General features: G+C 37.4%; 1 protein-coding gene across 1 annotated transcript in view; it reads right to left on the bottom strand.

Moving 5' to 3' along the window:
- Positions 1-779: 779 nt before the first annotated feature.
- UBE2G1 (ubiquitin conjugating enzyme E2 G1) overlaps positions 780-27639 on the bottom strand; it is an 88854-nt gene continuing 61994 nt past the window's right edge. The window contains exons 3-6 of the mRNA XM_068976457.1: positions 20848-20945; positions 17690-17868; positions 14840-14962; positions 780-4411 (exon numbers count right to left, since the gene is read on the bottom strand). Of these exons, the coding sequence (XP_068832558.1) occupies positions 14876-14962; positions 17690-17868; positions 20848-20945 (364 nt within the window). The 3' untranslated portion in view covers positions 780-4411; positions 14840-14875. The remainder of the gene's footprint in view (positions 4412-14839; positions 14963-17689; positions 17869-20847; positions 20946-27639) is intronic.

A 27639-nucleotide genomic window follows, 5' to 3' on the forward strand; every position in this document is an offset into this window, starting at 1 on the left:
CACACACAGTACTATTATAGTTGTTTCTAATGGAGACTGCTGGTAAGGGAAAACCAAGTACCTGTCTGTGACCTTCTGTGCAGCTCCTGTGTCCAGGATGTGTCTGGTTGCCTTTTGTGAAAGCCTTTCCCTTCACCTTCAGTTTATTTCACTTATGTGAATAGGATTCAAATTCCTTCTTAATCGTTTCAGTGCAGCTCAGTGGGGTGTGCAGACTCAGTGGAACAGGAAGCCTTGTCCTACCTTGGCAGCCAGGTTACACCATCTGAAACTGGGCAACCAAAAGTTCCTTATCCTGGAAATACTTAGCTGTGAGAATTGAATCCTGTTGAGGTTTGCAGTCCTCCAGAAAATGAAAATTTTTAATTTGGTGAAGTGTTACCAACTCTAGAGAGAGATGGAAAATCAACGGGTCCTTCCTCAAAGCCTAGGGCATTGCACACAGTAGGCACAGTCAAGAACTGGTTCATTTGCATTGGAAATGGCATCCAAATAAAACTTTATTGCTATGTACCTTGAATAGATCATTATGCTTAAAACTGACATTTAAAGTTTAGGAACATCATCTAGACCTTTCTATAACAGTTTTATTTCAAATATATTTTTCAGAAAAATTAAAACTGAAAAACAAGCCACCGTTTTCCCCAAACTACCCTGAAGGAGGATTTTCTTCTTGTGATTAAGAGATCTGGCTCCTTGTTCTTTTCTGAAGAGGCCTTTAAACCACTGGCAACTTCTATCAAGAAAGACAAACTTTCAACACCTCCAAACCGATACAAAACTATATTTAAGGATGCAGGGTAAAAAGCTGAATATTCACATCCTGAATCCTGTTGGAGTTTGCAATCCTTTAGAAAAAAATGTTAATTTGGAAAAATTAAGGGGAAAAAAGTACGCAGGTCTTGCCTCATTTGCCACTTACTGATCCTGGGCAGGTGTCTGGGTCAGGTTTGCCCATCTGTTTAGAGAAGGGAAGGTGGTGACTGAGATGGTGCCTCTGGGTCTCTTCCAGTTCACTCACATCTGAGTCTGGGTTACCTTTTAGCTTATTTTCATGGTTGAGCCAGTTTAGGCTACAGACAAAATCCCCAATAATGCTCTAACAGGTGCTCTTTTTATTTTACATAAGGTTCTAAATCAGCATGCATGAAATTCTGATGATGAATGGTGGCTGGCCCCATACTGGAAATTTTAAGACTATTATATGAGATTGGAAGTCAAGTGAACTTCCTACCTTCTGGTTCCTTCTTTAAATGAAGTTTTAAAAATTATTTATCAAGATTCCCCTGTGGACCCTTTGGTATCATGTGCTGTTTATATAGAAAGAATACCATAACTTACTTTGGAGACCTGCACCCTAAAACCAAAACAGCTCATGATACAGCCTCTAAGTCATCATTTATTGATTCATAGAGCACCCATCACATGATCCAGGTGCTTTACAATACAGTAAACATCACAACAGAACTCTCATATAAATACAATCAACAAATTACAGGAAAAAAAAACTGGAATGAAGCAACATTAGGTCAAATTTCAAAGATGCTGAGAAGTGGCAGTACACAAAAGGTAATTCCACCAACTGGAGACCAGATGGGCAAAGATACACAGGCATGACAATCCCAAATGGGCAGATTTGTAGAGGGTGAATGAGCATATAAAATAAAATTTCACAACCAACAATGAAGGCCATTAAAGATACTATGACACCCGAGTGATCACAGAACTAGTCGAAAAACCTCACAAAGATATTACCTTGTAATGACAAGGAAACCAACCTCATTTGGATTTTAAGCTCACCAAAAGAGGCCAGAAAGCCACGGAAATCGTCCATCTCATTATGAGCCCAGACTGAAATCGATAAGCCTTTACAAGAAATTGGAGTAAACTTAGGAAACAGCCAACAGTTCTACAATCCATAAGACTATACAGGTGTTGTTGATAGTTGGCACGTGGTCAGGGAGAAAAATCCTTTCCCTAAAGCAGAGGACTCACCTCACACAAAATGATGAGGCATTGCTGGGACAAAAGCCACCGGAATTAGTGTCACCTGAGTGTGGTTTAACATCAAATGTAGAGCCATTTAGATTCACACTGTCAGATGAACGCTGGGAAAGGCACAGATGACATCTCTGACAGAGGAAGCTGAAACATCTCTGGAGGTTTGTGTTTCCATATGTAGCATGGTCAGGGCACCAGGTGGTAAAGGGCATCAAGAGGTTTGCTCATTTCTGGCTCTCCAACTCCTCAAGATCTAGCCCTAAAAAACATACGATTACACCAAAGTAACTGCAAAAAGTGGCACTTAAGAGTTTAAGAATAGTTGTCCCTGAGTTACTTGGTCCTTTGCTCCTCCCTGAAGAGTCAAATCCCAGGTTTTAACTCAAGAGATTGCTAGGAGAATTACAGCCACAAGAGAGCAAAATTCAGACTCCATCTTGCCACGAACCACCATCACATGGGAATTTAAGAATAAAAGGGATGGCATTCAAAGTCCCAGGTAGGTATGCAGTACTGGTACTTCAGGGAAATAGTGCTGACAGAGTCTTTGAAAAAGTAAAGTCACAAGCGAAGTTCTTGGAGAAAACTGGCTGCAGTGACTCAAAACAGTTTCACATTCAGCCATCACACATTTACAGGCTTGCTTTTTGTTTTTTAATGCTTCAGAGTGAAGAAGAGGCTGAGATTTAGAAAAATCACTCTCTACTCTGACTACATCCTCAATTATTTCACTTTATAAAGGACACACAAAGTTTTTAAAGGACTGGCTTCTTGCAGGAATCCTTTCATTCTGTCAAATAATTTCTCCAAACCCCACAAAGCAGAGATGTACCAGTTCTCACTGATTCTCACAGTTAAACACCATGTCTCATCAGGTACTGTTTCAAGTTCTGCCCCTTCTATGCCAAACACTGTCCCAGTCCCAACTTCACACCAAACACAGAAACCTGGGCCCACCTTTAACATTGCACATGCTTATTTTACCACTTCCTGAAAACTGTTTTAGAAAACTTATAGTATGAAATATATTTATGCTCAAACAGTAAGAAAAACCCAAGTGGACTATGTCAGTGACAGAATCTGTATGTCAAACAGCAAAGCATTTATAGCCCTGTAATGCTTTGAGATTCATATAAGAATCCACAGAGAGTCCAATACATATACTGCCATGGCCGTGTGATTTTCAAGTATTAAGTTTGTTTGCATAAGGAATCAACCTGAGATTTTTCTAAACTGCACTTCTCTGACACATTATTATAACCTTCATTCAATACAATAAAAGCCAACAACTTGACAAATTATTGGAAAAAAATTATATTTTGGAAGAACTCACTACATAAGGTGACAGAATTCCAAAATCAAATTACATGAAAATATACATCGCAATTTCTTTGTACAATAGGTGAGAAAATTCTGCAGTATTAGAAGAATAGAGGCAAAGAAATATGAAGGGCTAAGGGGAAGGGTATGAGGGTAAACAGCATTTTTAATGGCAAACCCAGAAGTTAAGTAGAAAGCCTGTAGCTGTGCATGCTTTATTCATCCAACCTTCACATTAGGTAACTGAGGGCAAAAATAAAACCAAATCAGAGTTTTGTGTTGTTGGGAGTAAATTTCAATCATTTAAAATCTGAATTGAATTCAGAACTAACTCTTGTTAGTTCCTAGGGATAATGACTGAATTCAAGAGCTCTCAACGACAGAAAAATGTTATTGCTGTATCCAATCTGAGAGATGGGTGCAGGTACAATACAAAAGGGAGAAAGCACCTCGTGATGACCGCTCCTCTGAAGTCATCATTAAAAATCAAGTAGTTGCTTACTGAGTATTTCGGTATTTGAACTAAATGATTTGAAAACTTTCTGGCAGACAGAAGAGATAAAAGCAAAGGGGAGTGTGTCAAAACAAAGAAGATACAAAAGTTTAGTAGGTGGAAAGAGTTTAATGAAGCCTCGATGGTTTAAAGGAAATTAAATGGAAACTTTTAATCCTAATTGCTGTTTATCTGACATGCTTTAAGGAGTCTTTTAAAACTGATAAGAAACAATGAATAGGGAAGAAAACCTGCTAAATTTTTTAGAATTTACACGATTCTTATTTCACTACGAGAAAGCATTATTTGGTACAAGATGTATTTGTGGATGTACATGAACAGTATATATATTATCCGGGTCATGTTGTGCTATGTACAGGTCTTTACAATTCTTCCTGAAGGTTAAAACAGTTCATTAGAATTCAAAATGCGTAATCATCTGTAAGTTGGCACTTGTTAGGCTCTTGTCAGCACTGATACTGGCATGTTTTATTGCAGCCCAGTTCCAGCCAGTGTTTGCCAACTTGTTACAACAGAAGTCCAGCAATAGGTGGGTAGAGTGCAGGAAAAACAGTGCCATGTTTCTCAATTGGAGACCTACAAGAAAGCAAACAGCATTATATAATGAATTTTAAGATTATAAAAGGATTAATTGATTAGCAGTTTTTATTTGTATTCTACTTCTTGGGAAACAAATTCTTCATTTCACTTTAAGCTCACTTTTGCCCATGTCCAATATGGTAGCCACATCCAACCATTTCATTTTAAATTCAAATAATAGTTCATAAAGTTTTAAATTTAGTTCCTCAGTCACACTACCCACATATCAAGTGCTCAGTATGCCTAGTGACTACCATACTGGATACTGCAAATATAGATTATATCTACCAGTGAAGAAAGTTCTATCACACAGACTTAACTTATAGACTCCTGCAAGTTTGGTCCAAACCTATTTTATCCATCTAGCCTCCAACAAATGATCTTCTCTCCCAATTAGAGTTTTCTATCGTTTTGTATCTGCTGATCCCATGTCTTCAATTAGACTAGAAGAACCACAGCTAAATAAAAACCCCTGTCACCTTATGGAGTGCTTATTATGTGCCAAGCATTATACAAAGTGCCTTAAAAACTCATCTCAAGTAATGCGCATAATCACCATATACAGGGTTTTCCCCCATTTTACAGAGAAAAGAAAGACAAGGTCACAGAGCTAACAAATGGCAGTCTTCTGTTCAAAAGGTTAACAAAACACTTGTTTCAGTTACAACAAAATCCAGTGAAATGATTAAACTTTTTAGAGCTTTTATTATATGAATGTGTCCTTTGAAATATGTAAGGGGAGCACAAGAAAGGGGCAAGGGAGAAAAATTATTACTATTACTATTACTGTTAGATCAGATCAAGCGCTTCAGAAACTCGGGAGTCTGTATCACCTGCCAAGCCATTGTTGGTCACAAAGAAGACTCATACTCCTAGGAACCCAAGGGATAGAATTTTAAACTAACAAAGAAGCCAAATGTACTTATTAGAGCCAGCATGGCAAATATTTAACTTATACCAGACATATGAAAAGTTCAATGTGTCTTCTAAATCCCCAAATGAAGTTATCAATATTACAGTCACCCAAATTCAACCATACCAAAGCTCTGCAGTGGGCAGGAAGAAAGCTGTGGGATATCTATGTCCAAATATGTGCCTGTTTCTAGAATCTAGACTACCTCCTAAGACAGCTCCTGAGAAGTAGAATGACTGCTAAATTTATCCCCAAAGGGCTCGTACCAACCAATGTAAATGATCCCCAGCAAAGCTCTGAATCCACCAAACCTTTCGCCAGCACCAGGTTCTATCCTTTGCACACAGATACACATATACGTACATATTTTATTAGAAAATCTAAAGGCACAGACTGACCCTCAAGAAAAATTGTAATGAACAGGACTGTAATTTCCAGGTTATGTTACTTAAAACATTTTTCCAAAGATTATATACCACACTCAAATTAACCCCTGGCCAGTTAACTTCTCAGGGCTGAAAAAGAACTGGGTATAGAACTTAGGCATTCAGTAATCATTCTCTTATGATATGAACAAGAAATTTCAGGGCCACAAAACAATCATTTAAAAACCATTTCCAGGTGAGGTTTTAAAGAAAAATACTCCAGAGAAGACTGACTATAGAAAGTCATTAATTACCTAATAGCAGACATTCAAGCCTTTTAATAGTGAGGAACCAGCTTTAAATAGCTTTAGCTTCTTCAGCAGGAAGAGGAAAAAAATCTATTTCCTCTCCTTTGAATAAAATATATTCTAAACAGAAAAAAAGCCTTGGTACAGCGAAAAGCAAGTTTGTGGTTCTTTTCTCTAGAAAGAAAAATTCTAGAAGCTAAATTTACTTAATACTCAAATAAATGGTGTTGATCTAAAACAGTCATTTTAAATATATAAGCAGATCCTATTTCTGGTTTAAAATAAATCTGTGTGGTGGTGTTAAAAATCACACTATTTTTATATCAACTTTATGAAATAACTTAAGTATCTATTTTTTGCCTTAAACCTAAGTCTTAACTATTCTTGATTCCTAACCTACAAATCTGGAGATGGTTTAGCTTCAAAGTGTCTTATTCCATTTATTTCTAAAACTGGAATCATATCATTAATTTTCCATGTGGCTACACACTTTAATCTTTTAAAAGGCCTAAAAAATAAAAAGCAGACATGCATGCTGTAAAACAACAACACACAAAAAAACACTTTTTGATGTTAAAAGACAATAATGAAAGTCATTTCTCACTCAAGGGTAAGTGTCCTAATAATTTCAACCATTCTTAAGTGAAAGCAGTCCATAATTTAAATAGGTTTATATCAGGGCATTACCTTTCTTCCAGAAGTTCCAGTTCATTCTACACTGCCACCAAGTGTGGTGGCACTAAACAACTCTCCCCCACCACCAACCCATCCTTCTCCCCCAAACTGAACTATTCTTATTCTTTCCCTTATGTCATCCACTTTGGACCATTCACACACATTTCCTTTCTGAAGTCTGTAATAGCTCACTCTCCTAGCTCTTCTGGTGACGACCCAGCCCACATATTTCTGTCCCCAGCGTCTGAAGGATGCTGTCCTTGGCCCTAGTAAGTACTGCTCTCTGTACCAAATGAATGGACATCTCTACTCTGGAGACTTCTAATCTCACTCACAGCCCTACGTTTAACCTCCATCCTAACCATTCAGTATTAGCCATGTGCTGACTTAAAGCCATGCTCTGCTATTACTCCCACTAAAGCTCTCCATGTGGTTTGACATTTCTGTGCCTGGTCTAACTAGCCAGGTGAACAGTTCTTTATTGGCCTGGATACTATCTATGGTACTCTAGAGAACCCCTTCTTTCCCAAGAGAACAGTGCCTTTGGAAATATTCATTAACAAGAAATGAAATGAGCTCAGGGTGTGCTGTTCTTGGTGTTACCTCTCATTCCAAGATATAAATCTTAAACCTTAATAACATGCAACTGTTAAAAGGGAAGCAGATATATATTACTGACATTTGATATTAATAAAATATCAAAAGACAACTGGAAAGCACAGAGTGGACACTATGTATACACATGTGTTATAGACACAGACAAATAAAATCACACTTGTATGTACATGGGTGGTGTTGGTGGGGGAGATTAGATTCTGAGAGATTACACTGGTTACTTCTGAGAACTGGTGCGCTGAGATGGGAAAGAGGTTTACTTTTCCTTACATACAGCTGCAGCTCTAAAGGTAGCAGTCAGATTCAGAGGAAACCAAGCGACGGCCATGATATTTATGGGTATGAGAAGATGTTTCTAGAAGGGAGATCAATAGTCAATTCAGTTCAAATGCTACAGAAATTAAAAAACCGAAAACCTTTCCTAGAGGTCCAATGGTTAAGACTCCACGCTTCCACTGCAGGGGACACAGGTTCATTCCTGGTTGGGGAACTAAACCCCTCATGCCACAGCCAAAAAACAAACAACAACAAAAATACGCTCATCAAAACTGAAATTAAGCCTTTGAATGTGACAAACAGGCAGCCCCTGGTCTCCTTACTACTTTAGTATTCTATGGAGAAGGAAGATAAGCACAACATGCTGGAAGACGGACAGTTAAGAAAAAAACAAGGCAAAGTCCTTTTGTTTCCCAGGTCCCTCTCTTCCTCCCTAAAGTACTACTGCAAAATTTAAGAATTTTATGTATTTCTTCTGGTCCTTTCTTTATAAAAAACTTTCATTCTGTCAGATAGCTACAACAGAATGGTGGGTTTTACTTTATAATATATATAAATCACATTGCTTCTCCTATTCAAGACTGTTAACTATGTGATTACATACAACTAAGTCTACATTATGTATTTTCATTGATTAACAATATTGTAACTGATATTAATAACTGATTAATTCTGATGGGCCTTTAAAAAATTACACACAGTACTATAAGCAGTATCTTTGTATCATGTCTCTCTGTATACATGTGCTAGAGTTTCTCTTAACCTATACACCTAAATTGCAGGATAGGTGTTTTCAAATTGACTAGATATTACCAAATCACTCTCCAGTGTTGACAGAACAGCCTCACTTATGCCAGGAGTTCAAGTATATACCATTTCCTGAAATCCTCACCAACATATGGGTTTCTTGGACCTTTTGATTTTGACAACCTGATGAATTTGATGTCATCCCAGGCAGCTTTGTATTTCTGCTTATAAATGCAGCTGAATTACTTGTGGCATGCATAACAACTATCAGCTTTCTTTTTGCTTCTATTATCTATTCATATCATTTTCCTTTGTGCTGATATTCTCATTGATTTTCAAAATTTTGTTGTAGACAGTAGATAGAAATCCTAAATATTAGATTAGAGAAATATTTTCCCAGTTTGCCACTTATTTTTCTTTTGTCTTGTCATAATATTTAAGTTTTGGGTTTTGATGTAGCCAAATTTATCATTTTTCCCTTTTATGGGTATTATTTGTGCCTAACAAATCCTTCTCTACTTTGATATTCTGTATTTTGTTTTAGTAGTTTTGTTTTTCATATCTGTCTTAAGTTTTAAAACTTATTGGAGATAGCTTAGCCTCCTCCCTTTCTCAGTCAGCAAGACCACTACGGATCACCTGTATCAGTGGCCGTGAGATGGGTGTGTCCTAAAGCCCACTGAGGAGAGTTTTCACTTTTCTTCATAATGTTACTGTAGCAAAGGAGATAAGAAAGGCTCAGCATTTCAGGAGCCTTAATTTTTAAGGAGATATGGGTGAGATGTGGAGGCCAATCCTTAAATGATCCGAATATGAAACCCATCAAGGGTGTGGTCCTATTGAGATAACCACATACTGTGAATGTGGTCTCAAATAAGCACGGGAGAAAAGACAGCTGCTTAGGACAAACAGAAGCCATATACAGATCCATATGTACTTCTACTTGTGAGCAATGGCTCTAGATTCACATGTACACACATGCAACTAGGTAAAGCAGAGAGTCTTCTGTCCTGCTGTCTTGGGTACAGTTCAGTTCAGCTCAATTGCTCAGTTGTGTCTGACTCTTTGCAACCCTGTGGACTGCAGCACACCAGACTTCCCTGTCCATCACCAACTCCTGGAGTTTACTCAAACTCATGTCCATTGAGTCAGTGATGCCATGCAACCATCTCATCCTCTGTCGCCCCCTTCTCCTCCCACCTTCAATCTTTCCCAGCATCGGTCTTTTCAAATGAGTCAGTTCTTTGCGTCAGGTGGCCGAAGTATTGGAGTTTCAGCTTCAGCATCAGTCCTTACTCTCAAGAATCTTCTCCAACACCATGGTTCAAAACCATCAGTTCTTTGGCACTCAGTTTTCTTTATAGTCCAACTCTCACATCCATACATGACCACTGGAAAAACCATAGATTTAACTAGATGGACCTCTGTTGCCAAAGTAATGTCTCTGCTTTTTAATATGCTATCTAGGTTGGTCATAACTTTTCCTCCAAGGAGCAAGAGTCTTTTCATTTCATGGCTGCAGTCACCATCTGCAGTGATTTTGGAGCCCCCAAAAATAAAGTCTGTCATTGTTTCCCCATCTCTTTGCCATGAAGTGATGGGACCGGATGCCATGATCCTAGTTTTCTGAATGTTGAGTTTTAAGCCAACTTTTTCATTCTCTTCTTTCACTTTCATCAAGAGGCTCTTTAGTTCTTCTTCGCTTTCTGCCATAAGTGTGGTGTCATCTGCATATCTGAGGTTATTGATATTTTTCCCGGCAATCTTGATTCCAGCTTGTGCTTCATCCAGTCCATCATTTCTCATGATGTACTCTGCGTATAAGTTAAATAAGCAGGGTGACAATATACAGCCTTGACGTACTCCTTTCCCGATTTGGAACCAGACTGTTGTTCCATGTTCAGTTCTAACTGTTGCTTCTTGACCTGCATACAGATTTCTCAGGAGGCAGGTCAGGTGGTCTGGTATTCCCATCTCTTGAAGAATTTTCCACAGTTTGCTGTGATCCACACAGTCAAAGGCTTTGGCACAGTCAATAAAGCAGAAGTAAATGTTTTTCTAGAACTCTCTTGCCTTTTCGACGATCCAATGGATGTTGGCAATTTGATTTCTGGTTCTTCTGCCTCTTCTAAATCCAGCTTGAACATCTAGAAATTCACGGTTCACATACTGTTGAAGCCTCACTTGGAGAATTTTGAGCATCACTTTGCTAACGTGTAAATGAGTGCAATTGTGCAGTAGTTTGAACATTCTTTGGGACTGGAATGAAAATTGACCTTTTCCAGTCCTGTGGCCACTGCTGAATTTTCCAAATTTGCTGGCATATTGAACGCAACACTTTTACAGCACCATCTTTTAGGATTTGAAATAGCTCAACTGGAATTCCATCACCTCCACTAGCTTTGTTCATAGTAATGCCTCCTCAGGCCCACTTGACTTCGCATTCCAGGATGTCTGGCTCTAGGTGAGTGATCACACCATCGTGGTTATCTGGATCATGAAGATCTTTTTTGTATAGTTCTTCTGTGTATTCTTGCCACCTTTTCTTAATATCTTCTGCTTCTGTTAGGTCCATACCATTTCTGTCCTTTATTGTGCCCATCTCTGCATGAAATATTCCCTTGGTATCTCTAGTTTTCTTGAAGAGCTCTCTAGTCTTTCCCATTCTATTGTTTTCCTCTTATTTCTTTGCACTGATCACTGAGGAAGGCTTTCTTATCTCTCCTTGCTATTCTTTAGAACTCTCCATTCAAATGGGTGTATCTTTCCTCTTCTCCTTTGCTTTTCACTTCTCTTCTTTTCACAGCTATTTGTAAGGCCTCCTCAGACAACCATTTTGCCTTTTTGTATTTCTTCTCTTGGGGATGGTCTTGATCACTGCCTCCTGTACAATGTCACGAACCTCCGTCCATATTTCTTCAGGCACTCTATCAGCTCTAATCCCTTGAATCTATTTGTCACTTCCATTGTGTAAAGGTAAGGGACTGGATTTAGGTCATACCTGAATGATCTAGTGGTTTTCCCTACCTTCTTCAATTTAAGTCTGAATTTGGCAATAAGGAGTTCATGATCTGAGCCACAGTCAGCTCCTGGTCTTGTTTTTGCTGACTGTATAGAGTTCTCCATCTTTGGATGCAAAGAATATAATCAATCTGATTTTGGTACTGACCATCTGTCTGGTGATGTCCATGTGTAGTCTTCTCTTGTGCTGTTGGAAAAGGGTGTTTGCCATGACCAGTGCGTTCTCTTGGCAAAACTCTATTAGCCTTTGTCCTGCTTCATTCTGTACTCCAAGGTCAAATTTGCCTGTTACTCTAGGTATTTCTTGACTTCCTACTTTTGCATTTTAGTCCCCTATCACGAAAAGAACATCTTTTGGGGGTGTTAGTTCTAGAAGGTCTTATAGGTCTTCATAGAACCGTTCAACTTCAGCTTCTTCAGCATTACTGTCTTGGGTTACACAGTGCCTTGTGTCCTAGTCAGGTTGCCTAGGAAATAGATTCTGAGACAGGTGTTTGTGTAAGGTTTACTGCAAAGTGCTTTGAAGAGCAACAGTGAGGGAAACAGGTCTAAGCAGATCTAGCGCAGCTCAAATACAGGCTTCAGTCAATCCCACACTGGAATGGCCTTTCAGATAATCCCCACATTGAGCAACATTCCCAACAGGCTGGAGTATGATTATTTCCCTCTGGACAGGCAGTAACATCCACCACACCCAGAGCTTATCTTCTCTTACCATCTTATTTATTCCCTGGTGAAGCCAACCAATATATTGTGAGCTGACCTATGAAGAGGCCCATGTGACAAAACTTAGCAAGAACCCAGACAACAGCCTGTGAGGAACAGAAACCTGCCGACAACCACATGACTGAACTTGGAAGCAGATCCACCCACAGCTGAACCCTGAGATAGATGGCTGCAGTGCCAGCCAGCACCTTGACTGCAGCATCATGACGAACCCAGAGCCGGAAGATTCGACATGGATCCCTGGCCTGTGCAAAGCATGAGATAACAGATGTTGTTTTAGGTCATTGAACAGGGTAATTTGTAAAATAGCAAAGAAATTAATACAGTCCCTCTACCCTTGATTGGAGAAGGCAATGGCACCCCACTCCAGTACTCTTGCCTGGAAAATCCCATGGACGGAGGAGCCTGGTAGGCTGCAGTCCATGGGGTCGCCAAGAGTCGGACACAACTGAGTGACTTCACTTTCACTTTTCACTTTCATGCATTGGAGAAGGAAATGGCAACCCACTCCAGTATTCTTGCTTGGAGAATGCCAGGGACGAGGGAGCCTGGTGGGCTGCCGTCTATGGGGTCGCACAGAGTCGGACACGACTGAAGAGACTTAGCAGCAGCTACCCTTGATACAGAACCAAAAGAGAGAATCCTTTTGCCTGGTGGTACAGAATGTGGCCATGTAGCTAATTTATGGGAGAGGGAAGATTTTGTTTCTCCCTTTGTCCCCTTACTTCATCCTACAATAATAACTTTTTGGTGGCAGGGAAGAATCTAAGACACAGAAAGTAAAATCCATACAGGAAAAAATTAAAATTCCACTGCATTACAATTAAGCACCTCTGTTCACCCAAAGATACTATAAAGAAAGTAAACTGACAAGGATAGAAATCAATAACCTAACTGAAAAATAGGCAAGACCAAAAAAAGCACTTCACAGAGGAAGTATCAATGGTCAAACACATTATAGTATGCAACTGCACTGGCAACTAGGGCAACACACGTCAAGTCTATGATGACATCTCATTTGACACTAGATCAAAAGCTTTGGGAAAGGACCTCCCTGGTGGTCCAGTGGTTAAGAATCTGCCTTCCAATTCAAGGAACGCAGGTCTGACCCCTGGTTACAGGAAGATCCCACATGCTGCAGGGCAACTAAGCCTGCACACTACAACTAAGGAAAGCCCATCCATCGCAGCGAAGACCCAAAAGAAAAAACTTTGGGAAAACAAACAAGACTTTCCAGAAGTCTGATAATACCAAATGTTAAAGAGAATATGGAGCAAATAGAACCCTTGTCCTTGCCAACAGGAGTATAAATAGATCCAATATTTTTAAAAATAATTTGGCATTATCTAGTCAAAGTGATGTGTATACACCTTTAACTTAATTCCACCCGTAGGTATACCCTCAAGAGAAACTATTTTAGTACATCTACAAGAAACAAGGATAGCTACATTCTCTGTAATAGAGAAAACAAAGCAAAATAGGGAAATTCCCTGGTGGTCAGTGTATTCACTGCCCTAGGCCCAGGTTGAATCCCTGATTGGGGAACTGAGATCCTAGGAATCAGGCAGTACAGCCAAAAACAAGAAACAGCCTCCCCCAAATAAAAACAAAACAAAAACAGAAACAAGAATAAGCAAAAACAACAATAACAAAAAACAAAAACCCCACTCCAGAGAAATAATGAAATGAGAACCAAGAGTAAATTTATCTAATGAAATAGTGAACATGGAATATAACTGTATATAACAAAGGACAATTTCAACAATATAATGTTGAGCAACAAAGTCACAAAAGAACATGATCAAAAAAAGACATTATAATTCCACATATATTCGGCTCAAAAACATGCAATATGTTGTTTAGGAATAAAAACTGATGAAATTGTGAAGAAAAACAATGGCAAACATACAATTGAGAATATGAAAAAAGTATTGGTAGAGGAGGGGAATGTAGGAGATGTAACAGTTAATAATAAAGCTCTTTTTCTTAAAATAGGTGGCCGGTACAAAGATATAGCATGTACTCTGACTTTTTTAGATGCTACGTTTCATAAGTAGGTTTTATCACCTCAATATTTAATTTAAAGCAAGAAAAACCAAAGAACTTAAATATCACACATTTGGTCAATTCATCAACACCGTGTCTTCTTCTAAGCCAGATGGGTGCCTACTATCTTTGGCTCCTTGATAGACTTAAAGCAGACTTGTGGACAGATGGTATACAAGAAAAGGAAAAATTTTCCTACTGGCCCTGTAAGTAATGAGCAAGGAGATAAAGATCAGTTAAAACAAGAAAGGTAGATATTTAATGGTCTTATCAATATATTACAATCTATGGTCTTTCTTTTTTAAAAAAACTAGGAAAAACTTAAGTCAATCTTTACCACATATAGCACAGTATGAGAAAATGTAAGAAATTTCAATGCCTAGTTTAGTCAAAGATGGCAGACCAAAAGGTAAAACACAGAAAATGTAGCAAAAACAAAAGAAAAAACAAAAAAGCCCTCTATAATGAGAAGTTTTACCAACAGTGAACTACTACCATACTAAATCAGTTTAACACGGAGTATCTAGTTAAAAACAGCTGGATTTACTGAAGGAAAAAGCAAGCAGATGACACTAATCTGCTGAGAAACAGCAGATTACTGGATACTACCACTGAAAAATGAAGCCAATGAAAACAAGCAACTCAAATACTCAAAATCACACATTTTCTAAAAACACTTATGTCATGTATAAAAACGGCAAAAGAGTAGGACGATCTTTTTAAATGAACTTACCCTGAAATAAGTGAAGTTACAGCTGTTGAATAAATGTCACTCAAAAGCAGTCTCTTGGCTTTTTCTTACACAGCGGGCAACTTTCCTTTTGAATTCTCCATTTCTGTCTTCCCTCCATTCTTTCTGTAAGTACAAAAGTAATAGCAAGTGATTTTATGCAAACTCCTCTTACAATCTCAAATACCAACTTTAATTTTGAATGTAATGCTTTGGCAATGTGAACACGTTTAAAATGTTAAACAGTTGATAAGGTAGAAAACACTTTTGCAAGGCACTCTGCCAGGATACATACAAATTACTTCTATAGGCAAAGTCTCTTTGAAAACGGAAAGGGCCATAAAAAGCTTTAGCAATTTTGTATTACACTGAAAAAAAGGCTACAACTTACAAATAAGATATCCAGGCTATCTGAATGATCACCAACTCTACTGGAAGCAACCAGAAAATAAAGTAGACAGAACTGTGCCTCCTATGTCAAGTAGATGGGTGTAATGCATCATATTGAGATGATACTGAGTAGTATTTCTAGTGGGGGAGGGGCCAGGACATGACAGTAACAAAAACACTATGACTGCCAGGCACATGGAAATGGAACACAAAACAGCACCAGCATCCTTTCACATGAGAATAGAGCTGATTTTTACTTAGCATGTGAGCAGCAGGGAATTCGCACTAAAATGCCTGGCCTATTTTTTTTCTCCTGTATCGTCCATGTAGGGACAGCAAAGACTGTAGAAACCTTCAACACTTGTTCCTGCAGAGGAAGAGATCTGAACAATTTTCTCCCTCAAAGCAAAGCACCCCAGTAAGCCAATCATTATAGTAAATTATGAGGTAAACTATAATGTGGAAATGCAGAGAGATTTGTAGATATTTGATGAAGTCTTTGTGAATAAAATGTTATTGTCTCTAATTACGTCATTATCATTTCTAAGACATTTTAAGAAAGAGCAATTCCAGTAAAGAGGCGAGGTCAATACCAAGGAGAAAAAAAATCACCTAAAAAGCACACTTAGCAGAGGGAATTAAGACTGAGAGCAAGGGAGATCAGGTGAAAAGTATTAAAAAGATCATACTGGAATTATTATTATTTGAGTGCACCATGCAGCATGTGGGATCCTAGTTCTAGAACCTGTGCTCCCTGCATTGGGAGCATGAAATCTTAACCACTGGGGCCATTAGGGAAGTCCCTGCAATTACTTTTGTAAGATATAAATCCTCATTACCAAAGAAAATGTCAGTGAAGTCATCTAATAACAGGGGGAAATTTTCCCTGGAAGACCAAAAGTAGATGAAAGAACAATGAAACACGCAGCCGAGCAGAGAAAGCAGTAGCCCAGGGAAGTCTCAGTGGGACCCAGCAAAGAGAACCCCAAAGTTAAAGCTTGGAAACGGCAGCTTGAAGTCAGTAAAAAGTGGGTTTGAAAACTGAATGACAGAAAGTTTGGCCTTTCCTTCTACACACACCCCAAATTTTAATGCCTTCCTAAAGTAGTAATGATGATATATAGATTTTATAAAAATATCTGAAGACCACTAGAATTAGAGCTCTAGGTATGGGTATTTGGTATGGAAAGTAATTACTTCTTCATTTTGGCATTTGACACCTCTCTTCCTCCAACTCTTACTTTTTTTGTTTCACTCTTAGTTTAATATCTGGCTTATCACTCACACACTGCTGAGGAGAACCAATTCTGCACACATACACTCCTTATGTTGTTTGGACTGATACTTGACTAAGCATAAAGTTAGAATGATTTTCTGTCAGTGTTTACTTCAATTCAATTACTAAATTCAAAAATTCAAAGCCAGAGATTTGAAAGGTGGTTATATTGCTCCTTGGCCTTTTGGCTAAGATCAAATGAAAGGTGGTTATATATGTAGTGTTTTTCTACAAGTAAGATTTTTACCCCCAAGTTTTTATGTAGATCTGAATTAATAAGAGGGAAAAAAAAAAAAAGGTGAATTTAACCTGCTGGCTTTCACATATCCTAACAAAGTTTCCAAGAATTAGAACAAAAGGATTTTTAAAGAGGGATAGATGACTGAGGAACTAGGACTATTCTAGATTAAAAAAAAGACTAATAAAACATGAATACAGGACTTCCCTAGTGGTTAAGACCCCAAGCTTCCACTGCAGGGCTACAAGTTCAATCCCTGATCAGGGAACTAAGATTCCATATGCCACATGGTACAGGCAAAAGAAACAAAAACAAAAAACATAATTTTTTTAAAAAGAAAAGAAGGAAGATTGAAAAATAAAATAAAAAGAGTAAAGTAAATGAGAAACCTATAATAAAATGATAGGAAACACCATCCTTTAAAAAATAAAAAACTAGGTGCAAATAAATAAATAAAACATGAATACAAAATAAAATAAGTTCCTAAATTCTGGATTCTCTCTCGCCCCCTCTCTTTGTTCTTAGGAGATACATGCTGAAGTATTTAAATATAAAGATCTGTAAAGCCTTCTCAGTTTAGCAAATAATGACAATAACGTTAATAGTAACAACAATGCTGCAAAATCTCCACAATTGTGAATCTATGTGTAGGGTATAGGGTAATCCAACGTTTTGTAGGTCTGAAAGTTTTAAAAATAAATGCTTGCAAATAATATGGACCTAATAGCGATTAGATATTAAGTATAATAATAGTTTTACAATTATGTAGGATAGCATCCCTATTCTTAAAAGGTGCAACTTCTAGCGGTAAAATAAGATTTATGAGAAAAATAAATGAAAATAAACAGATATGTCAATAAATATGCACAAACACATACATATAAAAGTATATAGTTTTAATCAAGCTTAATTAAAGGGGAGAGCAGATGTGTCCATGTGACCACCTTACCGCAGCATCAACATTAGCAGGTGAGTCTCCATTGGGGTCTGCCAGCATAGAAATGACACTAATCATGATGGTTTCCACGGTGTGAATAGGCAGCCAGCGTTCCTCTGGCTTTTCATAACCATATTTATCTTCTCCAGGTTCGTGAAGAATAGAAATGCATACATCACCATTTTTATCAACTGCAAAATTAGAGAGTAAGATTACAGTTTCAAATACTTTAAAAAATTGGCTATATATAAAATACATATTATTTGATATGATCCTGATTCCCATGGTATTTGTATAAGATTCAGTACCACTGTTCCACTGAATAGACACAGAAGTTAATTTCCAAAATGGAACCTGTTAACCTTTTAGGAAGGCCAGAGATTTTACCAAATAGGATCCACCTGACAAACCCAAAAGAAATGTAAGCTATCTTTTTTATTTCTGAAAAATTTCAAGTTAATATGTAGATGGTACCTAGTATTTACATGTAATAAACATAATGAAATAAATGGTACCTATTGAATCTGTTCATTTATACCAAGTATATGGTCCACACACCAGAACTGAGTTTCTGTTATGATTTCCTAGTTTCCCTAGCAACTTACTGATTGAAATTGTTGACAAAGGTCTAAGACTTTCCTAAGAAAAAAAATGAAAAATAACATCATAAAATACTTTTTAAATCACATAAAGGCAAAATTATATTTTCAGGGAAAAAACACACACAAATCCACAAAGCGAAGTGTCCAACTCTTTGCGACCCCATGGACTGTAGCCTGCCAGGCTCCTCTACCCATGAGATTTTCCAGGCAAGAGTACTGGAGTGGGTTGCCATTTCCTTCTCCAAAAAGACCATGTTATATTGCCAGTGAAAACTCATCAGCATACATTCATTAGGTCTCTAATCTATAAACCTATTTTAAAATCCAAGCCATAAATTAATTGTTAATCAAAAGGGGGAACTGGGGTCCTATATTCCACTAACTTCTTTACATTACACAACCAAATCTATAAAATCCTATAAAAACGAATAACAATACTTATGTTCATTTCTGACTTCCTACCTAAAGTCCAACAAATTTATGATAGGTATAATGTTATAGCGTATTTTTCACCCCTGGGGAAACAGCATTAAAGCTTGTATGCATTGTGGCTCTACGACTAATGCTTTCTGAATGTATGCTGTATACCAGCCACCCACACTTGACACAGGGAGTTTAGCAGTGAGTGCAGCATTTAAGACCCATGCCTTCAGTGCACTATACATGAGCTATTCTGCAATTAATGCTCCTTATCCCAACTCACCTACACCTTCTAATACAATCTGTTAACTAAAATGAAATGACTAGACCAAGAAGCAAGAATAACAACAGTAAAACTTGTAACAGCACTATGAAGTTGAACAGAAAATGATAATATAGTGTTAAGATATTTTCCTCACTTACCACATAATATAAATTTTTCCTTGAGAAAAGGAACTCATATGTTTTTGAGAACATTTAATATCAAATGTTTGTACAAAATTCTATCAGAGAGAATCGATTTAAGATCCATTTTCCTTTTATAGAAATTGTTATAATTTAGCATCTTTAAAATTTTAACATCATGTCATTTCATTTTAAACATACAGAAAACATTTTAAACCTCTTAGAATGAGGCTTTTATGCTTAATAGCTATTGCCTATTAAAATTGTAGTATCTTTTTTAAAGGCAAGATAATGGAGTGAAATAATTGATCTGATAATTGAGTGAAAAGGCCAGTGCTATCATTCCTCTTAATAATTAGAGTCCACGTATTGCTTTCATATATATATGCTCTCATGTAACTCACAAAGAAACTAAGGCTCCAAGAGGCTTTACCAACAGTAACATAGGCTAATTCATGCAAAAGACAGCATTCAGAAACTTTTTGTTACATTTTCCTTTCAAACAGGTGCAAAAAAAATTGACTATTACACACTGAATAATTCAAGAGAAGGCAGGGGAAACTGCCAAGAGCCTAGGAAGAAATGAACCATATGTTCAAGCAACAAGGGGCAGATGTGGTCGATTCATGCGTCCATACATTGTGCAGGACTATCAGTAATGTGTTCTACCAGAAAGAAATTCTTTTTTTCCCTTCATACTGGTGCAAAAAATAACTATGTCTTCTGTGATCACTGCTACCTAAGATGTGATAAAATATGGTGGCCTCCTTGATTCCATAGTTTTCCATTCATCAGTTCTAGTCTCTTCTAAGACTCAGCTGTTTTTCAGGTCACTGAGTTCTATTACATTTCCTTGTAATAAAGCCTTGGTTTATTCATGCATGCATTACTCTCACTGATTTTTGCTTAAACTAATATAGAAGGGTTGCTCTTCCTTGCAACACAATGTCTGGGTTATGAGAAGTAGAATGCAGACTGGTGTAATATTCTAAAAAGACAACACTGATTACAAAATACTTACAGTCAAAATACTTAGGAAAGAAATTCTTGCAAGCTCAATCATACAAAACAAGGCCAAAAGTTCAGGGAGACTGTGTATAAACATAGTTTATCTAGACTAACCTTTGGCTCACAAAGTGAATTTTAAATGGTTGTACAACTTTGGGTAAAAAAGTCAATGTCACCATTTTATGCACAGCACTGTTAGATACCTTCCAAAGATCTAAACACGCAGAGTTTATCTCATTTGACCCTATCAATCATCTTATGACATAAGTAAGACATTCCTTTTTCTTATGAAGAATATACATAAATAGTTAAGAGTGTCCATAGTCTAGGAGCTAAGATGAGAAAATAAAAATTAAAAATCCAAGTTTAACTACTTCTGTGTTCTCTGTAATAGCCAATGAAGCACATCATACCTTGGAAATAATCTCCTCAATTTTAAGACCTCTATTAATGCTGAGTATCACCCATGAACTCATGAACATCTCAGCTGTGAACATCATAGCTGAGAACTAAGTAAATAAACAAACTTTTTCCATTTGATCCATTACTCTTCTTTTAGAAGGAATCTAATCCAAGACCATGTATATACCAAACACAATGAACCTAGTATAAAAATTCCAACACAATTTCACTGAAAACTACATCTTACTTATTGACCTTGAAAACTTCAGTGACAGGCTTGCAAAACTTCAGTGTCATACTTGCAAATGTAAAAGTAAAACTAGATAAACTTACCATTTGGATGCCAGATTTCTGTAATGAATTTCATTTTAGGAGGCCGAAGGGGATAATCTTTGGGGAAAGTGAGATGAGCTTTAAAAACACCACCTTCACTGGAAAAACAAAAACAAGTTCTTGCCTATAAGTTCCTGCTTATAAGTAAGATAATTATTAAAACAAACATAAAACAAGGATGCTTAAAAAAAAACAAGGATGCTAGTGCTAACATTATAAACGAAATAGATAATCTGGATTTCAAGCAGTTTACTTACTCAAATACCAAGTTTAATAAACTGTCATACCTACCACCTTATTAAACTCTCAAAAAACAGTAAAATGAAAGAAACAGCGTTAAAAAGGCACCCAGATGAGATCTCGCTACTGTTGTGCTACACACATCTTTTTATTGCTTCCCACTGCACTTAAAACTCAAATGTTTAACATTGCCTATCAGGGTCAAGTTGTCAGTTTCTCTATATTGATCTCAACTTGTCACTCTTCTCTCTCATCCCAGTCATTCCTCTTTCTGTTCTTTAAACACAAGCTTTTTCTCATCTGAGAGCTTATGCATTTTCTTTATTGCCTCTCTGGAAACAGTTGTGCTGACCTCCAACCATCCATCCATCCATTTATTCATCTTATCATTCAACAAGTATTTATTCAGTCTTTATGTGCCAGACACTGGGAGTTCAGCAGTGAACAAAGCATAGTCTCTCAAGTAGTTTATATTCTGGTGTGTTTCAAAGTAGTGCTGCGCAACAGAACTTTCTGCAACTGGAGACGGTCTATAGTTAAACGTTCTCCAACATGGTAGCCACCAACCACTTGTAATATGGCTAGAGAACTTTTTGGGCAACCCAATACAACTGATGAGCTGAATTTTTAATCTTGTTTAATTCTAATAGCCACAAGTGACTAGTGACTGCTGTGCTTAGGAACTGTTCCTAAATAACGGTCAAAACAACACAAGTCAATGTTGCAGAAAACCAATGGGAAAAGTCAGCCTTATGGGGCAAAAATGACAAAGTTCCTGACTAGTGACCTTGGTACCGCTGTTTCCTCTGCTTCAAAGGCGCTTCTCCCTTTGTTATATTCAGAATTCAGCCAAAATGTTGCCTCTGAGAAATATTTTACTTGGCTACCAATCCTAACTAGCCCCTGTGTCCCTCGATCATGTGAACTTCTTTTCCATTTCTTTACTGCAAAAGAAATTCACACCTCTGATTCTTTTATTATAAGATAAATACTCCATAGAGCAGGGTCAGATGCAGGGTCATCTGACTGTGTTTGTTTCAGATCAGTAATAATAGAATTCTAAGCTCATTAAATGGTTTTCATTCATTAAACAAACAGGCATTGATTATCTACCTAGAGAAGGCACTGCTGTACATAAAAGGATATGACAGAGAACAAGACATTCGAGATCGCTGATTTACAGCTCTTACCATTCCAGGGTCAGAGGAAAATATCAAGTAAAGTATCAGTAATAAATACTGGAATGAAATGAGCAATCTATTGTTACATTTCTGAAAAGTATCTACAGAAAGAGCCCATTTGTCTTTAAGAAGAAAAAGTGAGGGTATGTTTGTATAGAAATAGAAAAATGTCTGGAAACATGACACCAATACACAAAAATGGTTAACTCTGAAGCACGGGATAATGAGATTTTTTACTTTCTGCTTTGTACATTTTGCTGTCACTTGAAGTTTTAACCAAAGCAAGTATGTATTCTCATTACTTTTTTCTGATCATAAAAGCAAGATGGCAGGACGGTGTTAAAGAAAGGTAGATCATTAGCACCAAATACTTCTGAATTCTTAGGAAAGGCCACTGGGCTCCAAGTAAGCAACATGTTTCTCTTTATGCTTACATACATGCTTCTTTCTATGAAGTGTATAAAGTATACAGAGGGTCATAATGTAAAATATTTCTGATTATGGGTTGTGGTTTTAAAAAAATCACTTCAAAAGCCACAAATACAAAAACTAGGCAAGAATCCATGTAAAAGAACATCAGAACAGCTACCACAAAAAACTTTAAATCATTGGTAAGGCTAAACCCTGATACTACGTTAGCTCTCCTCGGTCCCTAAATTTTGACTGATATCAGATTCACTTAAAAGCTTTACAACAACAACAACAAAAAAAAAGCTTTACAACAGCTGATTGAAATCCCTACCATGAAAAATTACCTTAGTCTATTAAAAATTTTGATAAAATTTAATTAAACTTTTAAGGATAATCCAATTAAAGTACACAATTTTTTTTTGTCTGCAATGTCCTTATCCATTCTGAATCAATCATGCAATTCTTTAGTTTTTTTCCTACAGGTGGAATCCTTACACCTGTGAAAATCCTACTTTTTTTTTTAAGCCTAAAACTCAAAACATAGTGTACAAAACATAGTTAAATAAATATTAAAATGTCACATATTCACTATTTTTCAAATACATAAAGATGCTACTATGATGAGCAAAATCAAAGTTTTATGAAAAGCATTAATGGTTTAAATGATGCTTTCCTGCTTTCTCTTCACAGATATTAACAGTGTAAGAGTATAACTGCTATATAATTACAGATATATCATATTACATATATGATTACTAGCATGATGTTCTAGGCCAGTTCAAGTTTCTTCTATTAGACTTCCCTTACTGTCTTTGTATTAAATGTATAAAAATCTTACAAGGATAAGAGCCTATCATTCTACTTTGTCAGATCCTATCAGCCATATTTACTTTCTTTAAATGATATACCATATGTTGCCATCAACATTGTTCTTTTATATATTCCTTTTCACATCTGTCTTCTGTTTATTCATTTTTACCTGTCACAATTTATCTATTACCTTCATAAAATATTTGATGGCTTCCAATGTTTTTACTACTACAAACATTAGAACACTGAACATTCTGAACACTTTCTAGGCACAAGGTTTTACCCTAGAAATGAAACAAGACGAAGTTTAAATAACTGTTAAAAGTCACACAGATAATAACAGTAGTAGACTCAGGGAAGTAAACAAAGATAATCTCCAAAACTCACATTCTTAAGCACTAAATGATAAATGATACGGTACTGCCATTGATCAATCAATTTCTAAGTCACATGGGCACCAGGTTCATTCCTTCCGAAAGTTCATTACAAAATATATAGCTTGTGCAGCTAAGTTTTAAACAGACTGTATAAGAATTTTGTTACTGTAAAACAATATTAATCTGAGAATTTGGTTAGTCAACTCTTTGTTTTCTATATCATCAAGGTAAGGCAATAACAAGCTACATATAATCTTCCAAGATCCTACAAATTGTTCACACCATTGCAGAGGTAGGAAACAATATAAAACATACTTCTTGAGCACACCAGCCAGGACTGATGAAAAGAGATGCAGCAAGAGTTACCCGCCATTTACTAATGCAAATTTATAAAATTTATAATTCACAGTGAAACCCATATCTCCTAAAGTTTCTTTCAAAACCTACTGCTGCTCCTACCTGATATTATTCTTTCTGTGGATATGGGCAGCTAGTCACACTACTTGATAATCATTAGTCTGAAAATAGCAGGTTGTCACACCAGTATCAGATTATTTTTCATGGAGAGAAAACCTCAAGAATCTATTTTTAATATCTCCAGAAACATTAATTAATGGCAAGTGTTAGTTGCTCAGTTTGTGCCCGACTCTTTGTGACCCCATGGACTGTAGCCCACCAGGTTCCTCCGTCCATGGAATTTTCCAGACAAGAATACTGGAGTGGGTTGCCATTTCCTTCACCAGGGGATCTTCCTGACCCAGGGATCGAACCCAGGTCTCTTATATTGTGGGCAGACTCTTTACTGTCTGAGCCAATGGCAAGAGCAGCAATAAAAAGTTAATACTGTGTAAAGATAAATATAACAGCTAAATTAATACTCAAAGCAACTATCAATAAAGGAATGCCTGAATACACCAGTTATTGACACATGGATTGTAAGGAGTGTGGGGCGCCCTCTGGTGGCTAAATGAGGGTTAATGACACCACCATGAACTACACTCGTTTTTAAAGAATTTTAGTACAGCAATCATTCATTCTATTATTACAGAAATGACCTATTTAATTACTAAGTGATGGATCAATCACTTAGGTTTGCTCACATTAACTACTTTCAATACTATAACGCCTCCTCCCATTACCAGCCTCTCTATTTTTCCTCTTACACTTAAGATCTGTGTTTCATTTCAAGTAACACTCATCTGACAACCACAAGAAGGCCTCTGCCCTCTTCACTCCACTGAACACCAGTAATTTCCTTACTGTTAAATCAACAAACAGCGTTAAATACCTGATTCTTGGTGGCATTTTAGAAAGCTTCCTTCTATAAAACCTTTTGTAAGATGTCTGGCTAACTTCCTCTGCTTTTCTCAGGGCCCTGTCCTAGGCACATGTGTGCCATCCCCTGAGCAAGGCTGTTGATCTCCCTACTTCAGTCCATTTCTTACACTATGCATGCACGCATGCTTCGTTGCTCAGTTGTGTCTGACTCTTTGAGACCCCATGGAGTGTAGCCCACCAGGCACCTCTGTCCCTGGGTATTCTCCAAGCAAGAATACTGGAGTGTGTTGCCATGCCCTCCTCCAGGGTGTTTTCCCAACCCAGGGATGGAACCCCATCTCCCGCACTGCAGGCGGATCCTTTACCATCTGAGCCATCAGGGAAGCCCAAGAATACTGGAGTGGGTAGCCTATTCCTTCTCCAGGGGATCTTCCTGACTCAGGAATCAAACCAAGGTCTCCTGCATTGCAGGTGATTCTTTACCAGCTGAGCTATCAAGAAAGCCCCTTCTTACACTATAGACCGCCCCCTCCAATTTTTTAAAACAATAGTTTAAAACATTTTACTACAGAAATAAAATACAAGTAAGCTGAAGGAAAATAAAATTTATAATTCCAAAGTTATGATACTTAGAATCTGATGCATATTCTAAAATATAAACCTGACAACTCTTGATGTAAAACTCCCCAATGGTTATGCTTTGTCCTCAGGACAAAAGAAAAATCCTAACTCCCCTGGTGGACTGCCGTCTAAGGGGTTGCACAGAGTCGGACAAGACTGAAGCAACTTAGCACCAGCAGCAATAACAGTGTTTACAAACATTTTCTAGCCCTCAACTCTCTAGCCAACCTCATTTTTTGAAATTCCTTATAGTCGTTTTGCTCAGTTGCCATCCCCTTGTTCTGTCCCTTATTTTCCAGGCCTATGTACACAAACATTTCTTTCTCCCTATGAAATGCTCAATCCCCAGCTTCCCTTCCACTTATCCCCATCTCCTAACCCCACTGCTACTGCCAGAGTATCTGTCTAGTTAATTCTTACTCTAGCTATTGACAATCCAAAATCTCTTCAATCCAAGAATAATTAAACCAAATGTGGCAATCTCATTCATCTTGCCAGTTACTGGGTAAGGAATGATGAAGCAACTTGATTCCAACAAATGAGACAAGAGTCTGCTGGAGAGCTTCCAGAAAAAAGGCTTTTCTACACTGGAATACATAAAAAATTACTTTTCCTACTTTTTTGACTTTAGCTCACTAAGACTTTTTTTTAAATTTTAATTGGAGGCTCTATTCTTATTTCTATGTAAGAAATACATAAAACACAAGCAGAAACTACTTTCACTTCTTCCTTTTCAGCATACTCTGAAATGCTCAAAACTGTTGTAACCATTTCACTATCTCTGTCAAGAAAACAAATTTCCTTATTTTCTAAGCCAGCTAAAATCAGATTTCTTATGCTTATAGCTGGAAGCCTACTAATACAGTAACTAACTCTTCAGTTCTCACTTTAGACATCTCCTCCTCTGGGAAAAATTCCCCAACACACTGAAAACCTGCCACAAGCCCAGTAAGTTCTCACCATATCCCAACGCCTCCCTCCATCATGGCTGTCCCCAAGTGTATTAAATAACTACGCAATGAGCAGCTTTGCCAACTAAATTGCAACCGCTTTGGAGCAGCACCTATTAACTGATTTAAGCCATGTTCGCAGCATCTAGCATAAGAGTGCTCAAAAACATTAGGAAACAAAATGAATGAGTAGTGTAAATGCCTACAATGCTTTATTTTTGAAACAATTCTAAATGGGAAGTTGCTAAAAGGGTTGGCCAACACTCAATAAATCTTAAACCCACTTCCTGCAGGCTTTATAAAGAATTTCATAACTTCCAGCATCTGAGTTTTAGAAAAGGTCATTCATAAAAAGGAATCACATCCAGGTAAATTTGGATGATAATTATAAGGTCTGTCAATGGCATTAAGGCTTCATTGTTCACAGGATGTTCAAAGTATATTTGGCACTGAGGTTAAACTGTAGCCTGGGTGCAGTCAGTGCTCTCATCAGTAAGGGACAGTGAGGAAGTGGCAGCCTGTCAGCAACTCCAGAGGAGCTGCCACAAAGGTTTCCGTTATCCACGCCTCAGATAGACAGTCAGCACTTTTAAAATGTATATGAAAGGCCAGAAACAGGTTTTCATTGGTAGGAAGGATGGCCTGTTAATTAGTACAATGAGTATTAAAGTGTCTTTCTTTCGTGAAGCTGAAGGGACACAACATGTATATGGACCAGCTAGTAACATTTAGAGATGCTTGCCACCATCTCATGAAAAAAGTACAAAAATTATGTGAGGTCCTTCGAGATGGGAGGTCAAACCTGGATGCCTCACTCATTTTCTACTCAGACATTAGTTTAGAAGAACTTCTCTTGTTATCACACACCAACTTTAAGATTAACAAGATTCTGTCACTAGAATGTTGCTGTGTCTTCCTTGAATA

Source organism: Capricornis sumatraensis, chromosome 8 (genome assembly GCF_032405125.1).
Source record: "Capricornis sumatraensis isolate serow.1 chromosome 8, serow.2, whole genome shotgun sequence".
NCBI lineage: Eukaryota > Metazoa > Chordata > Mammalia > Artiodactyla > Bovidae > Capricornis > Capricornis sumatraensis.